This window comes from Nannobrachium achirus (assembly GCF_963921795.1).
Source record: "Nannobrachium achirus genome assembly, chromosome: 6".
Taxonomy (NCBI): Eukaryota; Metazoa; Chordata; class Actinopteri; order Myctophiformes; family Myctophidae; genus Nannobrachium; species Nannobrachium achirus.
Window position 1 is genome coordinate 18882952 of NC_137815.1, and position 17500 is coordinate 18900451.

At 43.9% G+C, this 17500-nt stretch overlaps 1 protein-coding gene across 2 annotated transcripts in view; it reads left to right on the forward strand.

The window, feature by feature from the left end:
* LOC308287451 (inositol 1,4,5-trisphosphate-gated calcium channel ITPR1-like) overlaps positions 1–17500 on the forward strand; it is a 190134-nt gene that overhangs the window by 130140 nt on the left and 42494 nt on the right. For both annotated transcript variants that reach the window (XM_080728624.1, XM_080728623.1), the window contains 6 exons: positions 7003–7186; positions 8197–8504; positions 10312–10512; positions 12102–12212; positions 13831–13926; positions 15156–15299. In XM_080728624.1, the coding sequence (XP_080584750.1) occupies positions 7003–7186; positions 8197–8504; positions 10312–10512; positions 12102–12212; positions 13831–13926; positions 15156–15299 (1044 nt within the window). The remainder of the gene's footprint in view (positions 1–7002; positions 7187–8196; positions 8505–10311; positions 10513–12101; positions 12213–13830; positions 13927–15155; positions 15300–17500) is intronic.

Genomic DNA, 17500 nt, shown 5'->3' on the forward strand with positions numbered 1-17500 from the left:
ATATATATACAGTATATAGAGATAGACAGAGAGAGGGAGAGTGTGTGTGTGTGTGCGTGTGTGTGCATGCATGCATGCGTGCGTGTGTGTGAGTTGCATAAGCAGCAGCTTGCATAATGAGCTTTGCTTCCCAGGGCAGAGTCATGTGACCAGGTCATGTGAACACGGGACCATTGTTACATAAAACAGAACCCAGCCTGCAGAGAAAAGTAACCGAGTAGATTTACTCAAGGACTGTAGGTATTTGAGGTATTTGTACTTTACTGGAGTATTTTAAATTAACAATACTTTTACTTCTACTCCACATCTCAGAGGCACATATTACACGTTTTACTCCATTACTCCTGTTTACTCCATTACAATGATGTGTTGTTACTAGTTTGATCATTAACCCATTCAGGCCTGTATACATTTCAGCCATTTGAAAATAACCAATCTACAAGCTCACAATGGGTCGCATTTTGAGCTTGTAGATCTGCTATTTTCAAAAGATGTTCATTTGAAAACTTGAAATGATGAGTACTTTTACGGTTGGTGCTTTAAGTACATTTTGATACCAATATTTTTTTCTTTTTTTGTTTTACTTTTACTCAATAATGATAAATAATGATTTTGGCCTTGCAGCAGTTGATCCCAGTTGCCCAGCCTGTAGTGAATGAACAATGAGGAATGGCTATAAATAGATCTTATATAACATCTCTGTTGATTCCAGGTGGCAGAACAGAAGCAATGATATGACCTTGTTTTAACATCCTCTCCTCTCCTCTCCTCTCCCCTCCTCTCCCCTCCTCTCCTCTCCTCTCCTCTCCTCTCCTCTCCCTCTCCTCTCTCCTCTCCCCTCCTCTCCTCTCCTCTCCTCTCCTCTCCTCTCCTCTCCTCTCCTCTCCTGCACTCCCACGTCTCCATGGTAACCAGCTCGTGTTTACACCCCTGTAGGAAGGATGGAATACATTAACTTAAACTACCTGCTTTATAATCAATTAAAAACCTACGGGACAATTCCTGTGTGTGTGTGTGTGTGTGTGTGTGTGTGTGTGTGTGTGTGTGTGTGTGTGTGTGTGTGTGTGTGTGTGTGTACTCAGAGTTTGTAGATTGGCATTTTAGTTTTTTTTAATTAATTTATTATTATTATTTGTATTATTATTATTATATTATTTTATAACCACTGCTCTGTGTAACCAAGGTGACGGGGACGTACCCAGGAGACTGCATTTATTTATAAAAAACATTATTTATAACTAGAAGTGCTGTTCCTACGAAACAGTGTGGGCTTGCTCGTAAAGAAATAATTAAAAAAAGAATAACTAAAATAAAACACTTAATCAAATTGGAGGTCAAAATGTCTTATGTTTGCCAAGGTGACTACTGTATATTCTACTACAGTAAGCTAACTGTCATGTGAAGCTCAACCAATACTCCAGCTAGCACCACTCCCAGATTTTCCACACCTCAATTGCACCTCATTGGCTAAGGGCCCTGCCTTTATACTGTCTGCGACGGAAAAGGCTTTCAGGCGAGCCCACAAGTAATAAAACGTTACGGGAGGGAAAGTCGGTCTGTCGAGAATTACTGTACTGGTGTGTGTGTGGGTGGGGGGGGGTGGGGGGGGGGGGCATGTGCCTGAGACCGATGGCCTATTTCTGGAAGGGGTGTGTGTGTGTGTGTGTGTGTGTGTGTGTGTGTGTGTGTGTGTGTGTGTGTGTGTGTGTGTGTGTGTGTGTGTGTGTGTGTGTGTGTGTGTGTGTGTGTGTGTGTGTGTGTGTGTGTGTGTGTGTGTGCGTGCGTGCGTGTGTTCTTACACATTATGTAAGCTGTTCAGCTCTCGAGGGGTGGGGGGAGGTGATGTGTGTGTACCGGCTGTGAGGCCCATGCACACACACACACACACACACACACACACACACACACACACACACACACACACACATACACACACACCAGACGGCGTTACGTGAGCAGAGAGAGAGAGAGAGAGACTACACTATTCTATGACGATGTCCTTGCTACCGCCCCCCCCCCACCCACCCATGTACCACCATGTCCCTAACTGGTTGGCACCCCTGCGTACATGCTGCCCGCACGTCTGTCTGTGTGTGTGTGTGCGTGTGTGTGCACGTGCAAGTGTGCACACTGTGGAATGCGCTCAGAGGCGCGTCGTACAGAGTGCGACACAGTTGTGTCATTGTTTCATTTAGCCTAGCGCTGGCAGGACTAGCGCTGTGCTAGCACTAACGGTTGTGTAATGTCAGGCTGGTGAACTCAATACCTTGGCGTGTTTTTGGCTATCGCGTGTCTTCTAACATGTCGGTTGTTTTTGGCTAGCTCATACATGGGTAACTTGCTGCCTGGGGGCCACATGCGCCCCCCACCTTCACTTAATGCGGCCCGCAGGTTAATACCAGAATATTGATATATAATTGATTTCAGCTGTTATAATTCCAAACATGACCTGCTTTAATTCCGTCAGTCTATATTAGTAGCTTAATGACTAGTATAGTAGTATTAAAATGTATTTTTTTATGTCCAATGTATTTGTATTTAGATTCATAAAGTTAACATGAGTATATAACTCAATGCGTTTGAAATTAAATCAAAATGTCACATTTCAGGAATGCAATTAAAAAATAACAAAAAATATTTCCAATATTCCAATTCAAAAGAAGCAAAAATAGCCGATCTACTGCGATGCGTTTTGAGCTTGTAGATCTGCTATTTTTGCTTCTTTTGCATGAGATACTAGAATGACAAAGTACGATGTAGCAATATGCAATGTGGCCCTCTGGAGTGAAGGTGGAAATATAATGGCCCTCGCCATCATCAAAGTTGCCCACCCCTGGGCTAGCGTGTGTCTTCTAGCACGCCGGTTGTTTTTGGCTAGTGTTTGTCTTCTAGCACGTCCGTTGGCTGGCGGCGCTGCGGTGTCAAGCTGTGTGCACTGGCTGGCTTTTACCATAAAATGATAAACGTTGAAGCACTTAAAACGTTAACTCACTTAGGTCTACTAGAATTACTCAATGCTTTCACTATTGAAAAATAGCAGATCTACAAGAGTGCCGCGCTGCAAGCTTGTAGATCTGCTATTTTTAGCAAATTGAATTTACTGTATCTTTTTAAAGCGAACATTTGTAACTCAAATATTTGCGTCTGGGTGGTCCCTGGAACAACATATTTTTAGATGGGGGGTCCGCGGCCAAATACATTTAATTTTGGGGGTCCTTGACAGTTTGAGAACCACTGATTTAGAAGACCTTTATAGAATCGGGTCAAAAATATCCAAAGACTTGCACAAATGTTGTCACAGAATATGTTGTGTCTAAGCTGTAATCCTGGGCTCTGCTCTCCCTCTGCCAACCTGGGCAGAGCCTCAAACTGAGCTCATGCTTCTTCAGGCCGCTTCTTATCACCTGACAGGGGGGAGTTTCCCTGCTAGGATGTAGCGCATGGAAACCGTTCCTTTCCCCTCCATCAGGCGCCCCGGCTGGCCAGGGGGAGGCAGTATAGAGACCAGGATTACTGCATGTTTTTTTTTGTGAGGGAATACCTATCCTAGGGGACACGGGGAGAACATGCAAACTCCACTGTTTTGACTGAGACCTGTAGCCAATCAGAAAGGGGAAAAGGGTGACCTCATAATATCGAGGCATATAGGCCTATAAGGGCCGATGCCCGTAGCCAATCCGATGGGCATAAACGGGCATAATGTCCGAGGTGCAAACCTCTATAAATGACAACAGGTGCTTTCTGGGAAACTTTTCCATTTATTTTTTTACTAGCACCAATAAAGATTATAATATAATATAAAGTTGTATACAAAAGGTGTAGAAATATCAACAACTATTAAAGCCCAATTTACACTGGTTGCTCAACCAAAATAAACGAACTGCGTTTATAGATTGGTTATTTTCTTAAAGCAACCATTTGCGTGTTTCCCCTCATAGGATCCTGGCTCGGCTCCAGCTGCCAGGTTTTCCATGTTTCCCCTCATAGGATCCCGGCTCGGCTCCAGAGCCAGGTTTTCCATGTCACCTGTTATGTAACATGCTTTCCAAAGCGTCTTGCATACACAGCGTTGCCATGGGTTCTGACAGTGAAAATAAGCAACCACATGATATACTGTATATATACACCTTTATACAGTATACCACCATGCACAACTATACCAATATTTACATACAACTTTAAATTTCTCTCTCTCTTCCTTTTTGAGCGGTGGTCTCGCCGCTCCTATACGTGGCCGTGTGTGTAGACGTACGTGTATGTATGTGGGTGGGTGGGTGCGTCCGTATGAAGCCTACAGTACCTTTTATGACCACACATGTTAAGGGAGGGGCGCTGTTTTCAGGCCAGGCCAGGCCAGGCACACACACACACGCACACACACACACACACACACACACACACACACACACACACACACACACACACACACACACACACACACACACACACACACACACAGGGGGGAGGGGGGGGGGGGGTGGTTGGTGGGTAAGAGGGGGGGAGGGGGGGGGGGGGGTTGGTGGGTAAACCACCGCTCAGTTCACACGGGTGTGATTTTTATAATCAGTGCAGTTTGGAATTGCAGGTCTTTGCAGCAGAGTATGTGTTTACGTTGTTGTGTTGAAGCCAGCAGTAGTCATGGTGGAGACAGCAGATAACAGAGGTTGCATAACGTAAACTAGAAAATATTGTTTCTTTGAAACAATTGTGGGCTCGCTTTAAGCCAAAAACAATGGTATAATATAGCTGCAAGCAGCAATAAAGTGGCCAAGCCAGGAAAAAGTAGGAAAGAAAAAAAGCAGCGGAAAAAAAGCAGGAAAAGCAAGAAAAGTGGGAAAAGAAATCAAAGAAAAACTATAAGCAGTGTTCTTCCGAGAAGAGATCTCCAGCAGGTCAGGTAGGTTTTTTGGCCTTCTGGTGGCGCTATAGTAGGCCAATGTGAAAAGGGTGCCACGTGTTCTTGGGCCTTTCACGGCAATCGCACGCTGCATGCGTGATTTGAGACATTTTGTTCCAAAAATCTGTTATGCAAAAGTTGACCCACTGATGGCGCTATAACAGGCCAATGTGAGAAGGGTGGGATCTGTTTCTTGACCTAGTGGGAATGTGCGTGCAAAGAGTTTTTGGACACTTTATCGCTGCTTGCAGCTATATTTTTATTATTATTATTTTATTTGTATTTCTTAGTGTGTACTTCATAGGCATGTTAGATAAAGGTCCTTAGATTGTGTGCAGAAGGTTTCATGCAAATTGCTCAAAAATCCCAGGATAAAAATGGGTTTAAGCGTTTCACAAACTGCTCAAAATTATAGTGCCCCCCTTTGGCCAATTTGGGTAAGATTGGTTTCAGTGATTCTTGAACTAACCCTCTACAGTATTTCATCATGAAAATGTGACTTTGCATGTATGTTTTAGAGGCAGAAGAATAATTTGCATAAAACTGCAATATTCATTGAATTATTAAAAAAGAATGTTTCAATTTAAAAAGAATCCGATCAGACAGATCTTTAGATATCGGTCCAAAGTTCGTGTAAAAAAGGTTCTGTGCACGTGACGCGAAGATCTCAGGATAAAAACGTGTTTTAAGTGTTTTATAAACTGATCAAAATGGCGGAAAATCTAAGGGCGGAGCTTACTTGACAAAGACACAGATGTGTTCCTCTTGAGTCAAGGCACGCGTGTAAGCAAGTTGCATGTCTTCAAGCCAAACGAGGCATGACTTATGCCCATTTAAAGTTAGAATTTTCAAACGCTTCGTATAGCGCCCCCCTTTGGCAAATTGGAATACAATTGGTTTCAGTGACATTTGAGTTAATGTTTCAACCCATAGAGGCCAAATGCATTCTGAATCACTTTTTCAAATTCAAAATGATTTGACGTTTCTCAAACACTCTCAAGATTTTTCAAAAAATGCTCACAAACAATATGACTGCATGTTGTGAGAATGTACTGTAGATCGGCTACAATTTTCAGCGAATAGATTTGGTGTAGAGGTAAATAAAATATGTTATTGCCGTGAGAAAGCCTGTTTTACCATGCTTACTAGACCAGTGGTTCTCAACCCGTGGGTTGGCACCCCCAGGGGGGTCCCCAAATTATTTTGGGGGGTCCCCAGATGATTAAAGTTATACCATGTAACTTTTTTTATAAAACAAATCTTAAAATTGTCCTAACTCTTAAATCGCTAGAGTTTTAGAACACCCACTCCGTTATTTTCAGCTTCTGAAGCCTTCTCTTTATATATTTTCTTCTAGCAGTGACAGGGGCGGGATTTCCCGGCAAAATGACGTCATCATACACTACCGGCCAATCACAGCGAGGGTTATACACTGCCGGCCAATCACAGCGCATCTTGAAGTGGGGTCGCTAGCTATCACAATAGGGCGGCCATATTTGTAGGCGCCCGTGTGTCTCTATCTATACTCGGGTGAAACACTCCGTTTCTCCGGACTGCCTGAACGCACAGGAACCAGGGACCCCTCCAAAGATAGATCTCGGCGAGGTGGAGGCAGACGCGGGGGTGACGCGGGGGTGTGAGGCCCGGTCCGCGGCGAAAAACGGCCGAAAGACGCGGACGCTACTGACCACTAGTTGAGCAACTTACACAGTATAGCTTTAACTTAATGTGCAACATTGTTTTCTCACTCAACAGTAAACAAACCAACATAAAGTTTAAGTGTATATAGGGTATCTGCACTTTTCTAAAGTGACAATTTAAGGACTTTTTAATACCTCTAAAGTCACAAATTAAATTTGTCATGTTTGTGAAAATAGCTGATCTACATGCTGACAACACCTCTTGTGAGCATGTAGATCGGCTATTTTCACAATAGAACCAACTGTGTTGTAATGCCTAATCTCTTAGTGCTCGTTGGGGGGGGGGGGGGGGGGGCAGTTAAAATATGATTATTTTGGGGGGGGGGGGGGTCACAGCCTGAGAAGGTTGAGAACCACTGGCCTAGACGATGACGTTGACCTCTCTGCTCTCCCCTGTTGGTCTAGCGGTCGTTCTATTGTCGTCTGACGGAGGACAAGAAGTCGGAGAAGTTCTTCCGTGTTTTCTACGAGCGCATGAAGCTGGCCCAGCTGGAGATCAAAGCCACGGTGAGCGTCAACACCAGCGACCTGGGCAACAGGAAGAGAGACGACGACCCGCCTGACAAGGACACGCCCGTCCGCAAGAAAGGTCAGAGTTCAGGTTGCACAAAGCTCTTATCTCTGTTATTCACTTTCTGTGATTTTTTTTGTTCTTTATTAACACATTGACCGCCATTTTAACATACCTCCGTACTCCCACCTGCCATTCGTCTCCATAGACTTCCATGTAATTGGGTGTGCACGGATCATGCACACCCATGCCTAGATAATGCACCACGTGTGTCCACATTGCTCACAGCTTTCAAACAAAAAAATCCGAATGGAAATCCGTTCAGGCATTCATGAGATAACAGCCACTATGTTTAACAAAGATGGCTGCCAAAATGGCTGCCATGCTTGAAAGATGGGGTTGCTATGGGGGTTAAACATGCAATTTCGCGATTGCTATCATGCCTACTCCATTTTTTGGGGTAAAAAAATTTTTTTGAAAAAAAGATTTTTTTTTTTTAATTCTCGGGACTATCGGGCCTGGCGGGGAAAGACATTGGAATAATCTCGGGACTATCGGGCCTGGCAGGGAATGAGTTAACACTCTGCCCTTTAAAAATTGACATTTTCAGGCTGGACTGCCAAATTCTCCATATACTGCCATGTAATTCATAGTGCACGGATCATGCACGCCCATGCACAGATCATGCACCACGTGTGTGCATGCCGTTCATAGCTTTTAAACAAACAAAAAAATCCGTTCAGGCATTCATGAGATAGCAGCCATTTTGTTTTCTTCAAATGTAAATAAACATGGCTGCCATGTTTGAAACATAAGGTTTGTAAGGGGGTCAAACATGCAATTTTGTGATCGCAATCATGCCTAGTAGATAGAAGGAAGTCCCAAAATACATTTAAAAAAAAAAGGAAAAAAAAGGCCCAAAACTCTGGAAACTCGGGTGTGGCGGCGTCAGAGTACGGAAATAACTCTGGAAACTAGGGAGGGGGCAGCAAATGAGGTCTCTTATCTCCATTATTAATACTTTGTTTTTTTAGAAGAAGTCAGAGACATCTGTATCTTCTTCTAATTAATGTCTCTGTGTCTTCCAGTGAGAGACGTTGGTGTGGTGGTCACAGAGGACACCAGAGAGCAGCTCCTGGAAGCCTCCTCAGCCACCAAGAAGGCGTTCGCCTCGTACCGCCGCACTGAGGCCGTGGACCCCGAGGAGCCCTTCTCCTCGGCCGAGGGGGGACCCCCCTGCGGGGGAGGGACGGGAGGGGGGGCCCCCGGGGGAGGGGGGGCCGGGGGGGACAAGGGCCAGGGGGACGAGGGTGAGATGAGCTTCGTCATCGTCATCATGCAGCCCATCCTGCGCTTCCTCCAGCTGCTGTGTGAGAACCACAACCGAGACCTGCAGGTGATTTACTATACCATACTATTCTATATGCGGATGATACTATACTATACTATACTATACTATACTATACTATACTATTCTATATGCGGATGATACTATACTATACTATACTATACTATACTATACTATACTATACTATACTATACTATACCTTGGGTCAACTATCAGTGATGACCTCACCTTGGACATTGAAATCAACAAGAGGATTGGGATAGCAGCAACAACACTCTCCCGCCTCACCAAGCGAGTGTGGGAAAACTCCAAGCTGACAGTTAATACCAAGATGGCAGTGTACAACGCCTGCGTAGTCAGCACGCTACTGTATGGCAGCGAGACGTGGACGACCTATGCCAGGCAAGAGAGAAGACTCAACTCATTCCATCTGAGAAGCCTCCGCCGCATCCTGGGCATATCCTGGCAAGACAAAGTGTGCAACATTGATGTTCTGACACGTGCTGGCCTCCCCAGCATGTACACACAGCTCAGACAGCGCAGGCTGCGCTGGCTGGGACATGTCCATCGCATGGAGGATGGTCGCATCCCCAAAGACCTCCTCTATGGAGAACTGGCACGAGGGAAGAGAACAACAGGTCGTCCCCACCTGCGCTACAGAGATGTCTGCAAGAGAGACATGAAGGCCCTTGACATCAACATCACGTCCTGGGAAGCTCTTGCATCTGACCGCACAAGGTGGAGAAACACCATACACCAACACCTTGTGACAGGGGAAAAGAAACTGTCAGACGCAGCGGAAGAAAAGAGGACCCGAAGAAAACAGCATGACAACACAGACAGACCAACAACTACATACATATGCGATCTCTGTGACCGAGACTGCCACTCCCGCATAGGGCTGTTCAGTCATAAGAGAGCCTGTTCCAGACCAGACCCGTAGGATGTGCAAACCATGGTCAACCCTGACAGACGGAGGCCTATGATGATGATGATGACTATACTATACTATACTATACTATACTATTCTATATGCGGATGATACTATACTATACTATACTATACTATACTATACTATACTATACTATACTATACTATATGCGGATGATACTATACTATACTATACTATACTATACTATACTATACCATACCATACCATACCATACCATACCATACCATACAGCTGCTGTGTGAGAACCACATCCGAGACCTGCAGGACCTTACTATACCATACTATACTATTCTATATGCTGATGATACTATACTTGTGAACTATGCCCAAAACCATACTTTTTGGAATATTCAGCGCCTTCCAGTCCATTCGTCTTCTGTCATAAAGACTCAGACTAAAGGAGGTCAGAGGTCATTTCCTCTCTAGTTATTAATAGTTATTTATTTAGAAGTAATTTCCTCTGTAGTTTGGGAAAGTTATCCGAGTCTTTGACCAATCTGGGAAATAAATGCTTACCAATAGCTTTCTTCACAATTGAGTTCATAAGGTGTCTACTATCACCTCTGAACTTTGTCAAATCAATCAAAGTTGGGGTCTCATTGACTTACTATACAGGGAAACAATACAAAAAATAAATCTGCATTAAGTAGCATGTGAGGGGTCAAACTAGGTTTTTTTTTCATGATTCTGAATCCAATGCAAGCTTTTTTTTTTTTTTTTTTGCAAAAACATTCATTTGGCTAAAAAGGCCCCCCACAAAACTATGGTTTATTTATGAGTCATCACTTTTCACAGTTTTGAGGGGTCCGTTTTTAGCCCAAGGAGCCCAAGCAAAACAAACGCTTGCAATGGATTCAGAATCATGAAAAAACCCTAGTTTCCAAACTACTGGTCTTCCTGCAGAACTTCCTGCGCTGCCAGAACAACAAGAACAACTACAACCTGGTGTGTGAGACGTTACAGTTCCTGGACTGCATCTGCGGCAGCACCACGGGGGGCCTGGGTCTGCTGGGCCTCTACATCAACCAGAGGAACGTAGCGCTCATCAACCAGACCGTAGAGAGCCTGACCGAGTACTGCCAGGGACCATGCCATGAGAACCAGGTAGGAAACACTGCCAGGGACCATGCCACGAGAACCAGGTAGGAAACACTGCCAGAGACCATGCCATGAGAACCAGGTAGGAAACACTGCCAGAGACCATGCCATGAGAACCAGGTAGGAAACACTGCCAGAGACCATGCCATGAGAACCAGGTAGGAAACACTGCCAGGGACCATGCCATGAGAACCAGGTAGGAAACACTGCCAGAGACCATGCCATGAGAACCAGGTAGGAAACACTGCCAGAGACCATGCCATGAGAACCAGGTAGGAAACACTGCCAGGGACCATGCCATGAGAACCAGGTAGGAAACACTGCCAGAGACCATGCCATGAGAACCAGGTAGGAAACACTGCCAGAGACCATGCCATGAGAACCAGGTAGGAAACACTGCCAGGGACCATGCCATGAGAACCAGGTAGGAAACACTGCCAGAGACCATGCCATGAGAACCAGGTAGGAAACACTGCCAGAGACCATGCCATGAGAACCAGGTAGGAAACACTGCCAGAGACCATGCCATGAGAACCAGGTAGGAAACACTGCCAGGGACCATGCCACGAGAACCAGGTAGGAAACACTGCCAGGGACCATGCCACGAGAACCAGGTAGGAAACACTGCCACGAGAACCAGGTAGGAAACACTGCCACGAGAACCAGGTAGGAAACACTGCCACGAGAACCAGGTAGGAAACACTGCCACGAGAACCAGGTAGGAAACAATGCCACGAGAACCAGGTAGGAAACACTGCCACGAGAACCAGGTAGGAAACACTGCCACGAGAACCAGGTAGGAAACACTGCACGAGAACCAGGTAGGAAACACTGCCACGAGAACCAGGTAGGAAACACTGCCACGAGAACCAGGTAGGAAACACTGCACGAGAACCAGGTAGGAAACACTGCCACGAGAACCAGGTAGGAAACACTGCACGAGAACCAGGTAGGAAACACTGCCACGAGAACCAGGTAGGAAACACTGCCACGAGAACCAGGTAGGAAACACTGCCACGAGAACCAGGTAGGAAACACTGCCAGGGACCATGCCACGAGAACCAGTTAGGAAACACTGCCAGGGACCATGCCACGAGAACTAGTTAGGAAACACTGCCAGGGACCATGCCATGAGAACCAGGTACATACACAGTACTGCCAGGGCCCCTGTAGAGAACCAGGTACATACACAGTACTGTCATTAGAACCTACATACACAGTACTACATGCTGATGACTTTACATGACTTTAGAGATACTGTGTACCGCTTTGCGCGATATACTGTGTGTGTGTGTGTGTGTGTGTGTGTGTGTGTGTGTGTGTGTATATATATATATATATATATATATAACTGCATAATGTCAGTCATGTGACCTGTGTTCCCCGATAGAACTACAAAATGACTGTTTATAGAACTACATAATGACATGTGACCTGTGTCCTCTTATAGAACTACATAATGAGAGTCATGTGACCTGTGTTCTCTTATAGAACTACATAATGACAGTCATGTGACCTGTGTTCCATATAGAACTACAAAATGACTGTTTATAGAACTACATAATGACAGTCATGTGACCTGTGTTCCCTTACAGAACTGCATCGCCACTCATGAGTCCAACGGCATCGACATCATCATCGCGCTGATCCTGAACGACATCAATCCTCTGGGGAAGAAGAGGATGGACCTGGTGCTGGAGCTCAAGGTGGGGGGGGGGAAGGGGAGGGCGGGACCATACATGGTGTTCCGTGCGAGCCCACATTGGTTCTTAGGAACAGTATTTCTTTTTTATGTTTTAAATTCTAGTTTCAATTAGTTATTAGTGGATGGAACATCACACAGCAAGACACACACACACACACACACACACACACACGCGCGTGCGTGCGTGCGTGCGTGCGTGCGTGCGTGCGTGCGTGCGTGCGTGCGCGCGCGTGTGTGTGTGTCTTGCTGCTGCCAAACCAAATATCTGGAGAGTGAATTTTTATTTTCCTGTGTTTTCTTTGGAAGCAGAAAGTGTAAGGTCTTTAAAGAGGTTATCTTCATAGGATGTTAAACCTCTCTACACTCTCCTCTCTCTTTCACTCCTGTTTCTCTTTTTTCTTCTGTTTAACGGTTTTAAACTGACACTATGGGTTAGTATAGCCATGTGCAGAGATCCATACAACAACATATTTGAATAAACAATTATTTACATCTTCAAAAATGTAAAGGTAAATTGGAAAACAGTTACCCATATATGGAGACCCCTGGTACCCATATATGGAGATCCATGTACTGTAAATGGAGATATGCTGTGAGACCCCAAACATGCTTACTCAGTTATTTGTTATTTGAAAGTCCTATAGAGCATCGAAGTGAGGTGTCGGAAGTAAACTGCCCATTCATTTACCCCATAGGGGATTTCATTATCAGCCATACAATCGTAACAATTCAATGAACACTTACCAGTAGGCTTGTGGTTGTAAAATGGTTCTATATGCTCCTGTAGAACCCCTGAGTATGTATGCAATCACTCTAGTTTTAATAAAAACATGTTATAATCAAGATCGCTCGGAGAAGAACTGCATTACCCATACTGCTAAAAATGTACATCCGGTGAAATCGACATCTGTGATTGGTCTAGATTCTTCTTTCATGTATCTTGCGATAAGAGCGTCCACAGAGATGAAAATCACTACATGTCAGGCCATATGCTGGCCTGAATAACTAAACTGAGAGTGATTTAAGGGATATATTTCAGAAAAGTGTCATTCGCAATGCATTCTGGGAGTATAGTTTCCGCAATTTTGAAAATAATGATGTACACAGTCTTGTACCCTGCCCTTTTTTCAGCTTTCTAATTAATCGTTTCATTCAAAAAAATAATAATAATGATAATATTATCATGATTCCTCACAAGCCAGGGTGGCTTTGTCAGAGGCTTAAAAGTTAAATAAATACTTTATGAAATGTCAATGGAAGAAATGAATGAGTGTGCTTCCGACACCAGAGTGAAGACGGGGTGGGGCTTCAACTGCGATGCTCTATGACATCTATCACATCTGACATCATACATGCGATTCCCTTTTATGCCCATATATGGAGATCCCTGTCTGTAGAACCAGCCACACAGATATGGGTTGTCTTCCTAATATACACTTCAATATACAATATAATACTTGTATGAAGTCCTGTTAGATATGGGCTTAATATTGATGACATCAGGGATCCTCATATATGGGCATAAAAGGGATTCTGTTAGCGTGGTTCCCCTGACATCACAGTAAGTAAGTCTTCTGGCTCTGTCTGTCCGTCTGTCTGTCTGTCTGTCTGTCTGTCAGAACAATGCCTCCAAGCTGCTGCTGGCCATCATGGAGAGTCGCCACGACAGTGAGAACGCAGAGAGGATCCTATACAACATGAGACCCAAGGAGCTGGTGAGATGATCCTCCATGTTCCTCTATGTTCCTTCAAGTCCAGTCCAAACCAATGCAACCTTTTCCAACTGCCATTGGGGATAATTGTTAGAAGGAGTTGCATTCAACTGTTTGGTTGCAAGGAGTTGCATAGTGAATCACTGGTGTCCACATCAACTACTAAGTGAAGTAATCACTTCATCAAGATTATTTGAAAAGTTATATTGTGTTATATACTATAGTATATACTATACTAGTGTTATACTGATGCCTAATAGTGTTTAATAAGACTCATCGCTTTAGTTCATTATATGAAGTCAATTTGACTTTTTCGTGCGTGCGTGCGTGCGTGCGTGCGTGCGTGCGTGCGTGCGTGCGTGCGTGCGGAGGTTATAAAGAAGGCGTACCTCCAGTCATGTGTGTGTCAGGGTTTCCGGTAGACATTTTTGGGGCCGCCACCTTGACCGGCAGGATTAGATTTTACCGGCCAATGAATTAATTTATCGTCCATATTATAATGAACGTCACATGCGTGTTTGCAGATACTGTATGTGCACCCAACTGATAATTAGGAAGGGTGACTTGCCGTTGTTGCTTTGACCACCACAATGATGGCACCACATCCATGTGGTCAGAAAGTCATGTGCGTACTTCTGTAATATCCATGTGCAGCCAAAGAGTTCGGGTCCTTTTTTTATTATCGTCTACTGGGTCCAGCTTGGTCCAGATTACCTCAGAAGAATCCCAGTTCTGTTCTGATCATAACACTGACTAAACCCGCGCTGTAGCGCTGATTGTTACAAGCTGCTGGAACTGTCTGCTGTGAAGCTTGATGTGTGCTTCTCCCTATGGCTGTGTGCGTATCTAAAATGGCAGACATACAAGCTCACAGCGCGGCGCGTTGCGACGTGTTGTGTGCTTGTAGCTCTGATATTTTCAATGCGCGTAACCATCGTACGACGAATATAGTTCTAATGCGCACAGCGCAGCAGCAGCGGCAATCTCAGCTGTCGTGTCAGACTCACAGAACATGATACAATTTAAAAATTATGATAGGTTTTAATGGTTGTAGCCTTACTACTTTAGCCAAATAATAATGTGAATAATAGGCTTAAATGATAAAATAGCCTAAGAGATATTTCCCTAGCCGGCCACGTTGGCCGGTGGACTTTATAATTACATTTAACCGGTCAATGGCCGGTAAATACCGGCTAACGGACACTCTCGTGTGTTTGTGTGTGTGTGTGCAGGTGGAGGTGATAAAGAAGGCATACCTCCAGTCAGAGGTGGAGTTTGAGGAGGAAGAGGAGGAGGAGGAAGAGGAGGAGGAAGAGGAGCACGACGCTGCGTCCCCCCGGAACGTGGGACACAACATCTACATCCTGGCTCACCAGGTATGGGACGCTACAGACACAAGCTGGCTCACCAGGTCTGGCTGGGTTCCCTAGCGCTGTAATTACATTTAACCCCAACAGTCACAATAGTGACCGTAATTACTTTCTTCATTTATGAGACTATAAAATGTTATTTAATGATTCATTCATGCGTTTCCAGCAATTATTGAAAAGGTTAAAGGGTCCCAATCAAATATGTGCAGTGTCACATGTTAACTTTAAATTGTCAAATGACCAGAGCTGTTTACTTCTTGTCTGCACCAAGAGGAGAGGATGGATGGCAGCATCAAAGCCCCAAAAGGACCATGATCTTTGGTACACGTCTTCGTTAAGATGTCTAGTATTGGTGTATGCTTTTGCAATTACTCAAATGTGTTCAGTGTGGTAATAAAACGAACAAACGTTATGGTGGTACGTAGTTAGAAGATGGATAAACTAAGGTGGTAGGTAGGTAGGTAGGTAGGTAGGTAGGTGAGAGATGCAGTGTGGTGGTAGGTGGGTAGTCAGATGCAGTTTGGTGGTAGGTATGTACAGTAGGTAGATGAGGGATGCTGTATGGTGTGGAAGGTACTTAGATGAGGGATGCTATATGGTGATTGGTAGGTAGGTAGTTAAATGAAGGATGCACTATCATGGTACGTAGATAGTTAGATAGAGGTTTTTTATGGTCTATGGGTTTGCCGCTCTGACATCACGCTTACTCTCAGCTCTGACATCACGCTCTCACCAGGGCCCTGTGATTCTGGCCTTTGGTGTAAGATTTTCACTTTCTAGGATAACTATATTTTCTATATCTTTAAATGGTTGATACAACACAATTGTGACCGGTCATAAAACACACCTTTTCACCTACTTTTTCATGAAAATGTCAAAACAAATATGACGATTATTTCAAAGGTTACTAATGACACAATATTTGGATATTTTTATGTCTGGAAAGAAAAATGGGATTAAACAGGTACAAATCGGCTGTGTTTGGAGGAATCTGCAGCAATAGGAATCAAACAGGTGAATGTAATAAAGGGTCATGTATATTAAATAGGAATCAAACAGGTGAATGTAATCAAGGGTCATGTATATTAAATAGGAATCAAACAGGTGAATGTAATCAAGTTTCATGTATATTAAATAGGGTCTTGCTATGTCATCACACAGCACATTTTTGTTCACAGGAAACAATAGACTAGTTTGCAAATCCCGCCCCATTCTGCCCTGTTACTATGATGGGACATTTTCCCTGGGCAGATTGTTTTTATAGTGGCAGTGAATGGGATTTTTTTATGTTTTCATAGCCTCATTACAGCTATATAAAGTACCAAAGGAAAAACATCTAGGTGATATTAATAAAAAGGGAAGACAAAGGTACAGTAGTTACATTGCAAAACAGGGGATTTCCCCGAAAATATATGTTTTAATGTGTTTAATCCCAGTGGGACAGAATCACTATTGCAGATTCTTTTATAGTGGAAGTGGATGGGATTTTTTTTTGTTCATAGCCTCATTACAGCTATATAAAGTACCAAAAAAAACACATCTACGTGATATTAATAAAAAGGGAAGAAAAGGGTACAGTAATTACATAGCAAAACAGTAGTTTCCCCCCGAAAATATATGTTTTAATTAGTTTAATCCTCTGGATCAGAGAGAGAATAGAAATAGCAATAGAAAGCGCATTGAATCTTGGGTAGGAAGAGGAGAACTATAATCTGTTCTCCTCACATACACGTAATTCTGCCCATTTAAAATATATGTACCCAATCGTAACTAGTTAGACCATTGATAAGGTCCATGTGAACTAGTTTGTTGAAGCTTATTCATTATGATGAGCGAGATCGCCCCCTACTGCCGCGGCCGTACCAGGCGATTGCCTTGCTCCGCACTGCGGACAGTTTTTGAAAGGCTGAAGCAACATTCTCCACTGCACAAACTCCACCCCCGATAGCAAAAAGTGAATGTTTTTTCTGGTTGGCCAGTCAGGGAGTCTCAGGGACCAATCAGAAGGCTGACAAAAGGTCTATTAAGATTTAGCTTTTTATGGACTTTTGATATAGAGATAGAGATACGCTTTTTTGCCTTCTAGTGTTAGGAATGCCCATATGATTACCATGGATCTAAAAGTTTGAAAAACATAATCCCCACTTAATCTGCCTTTTACCATGCACTTTTTTTTTCATAAATCTTGTATTTATAGTTCCAAGTGA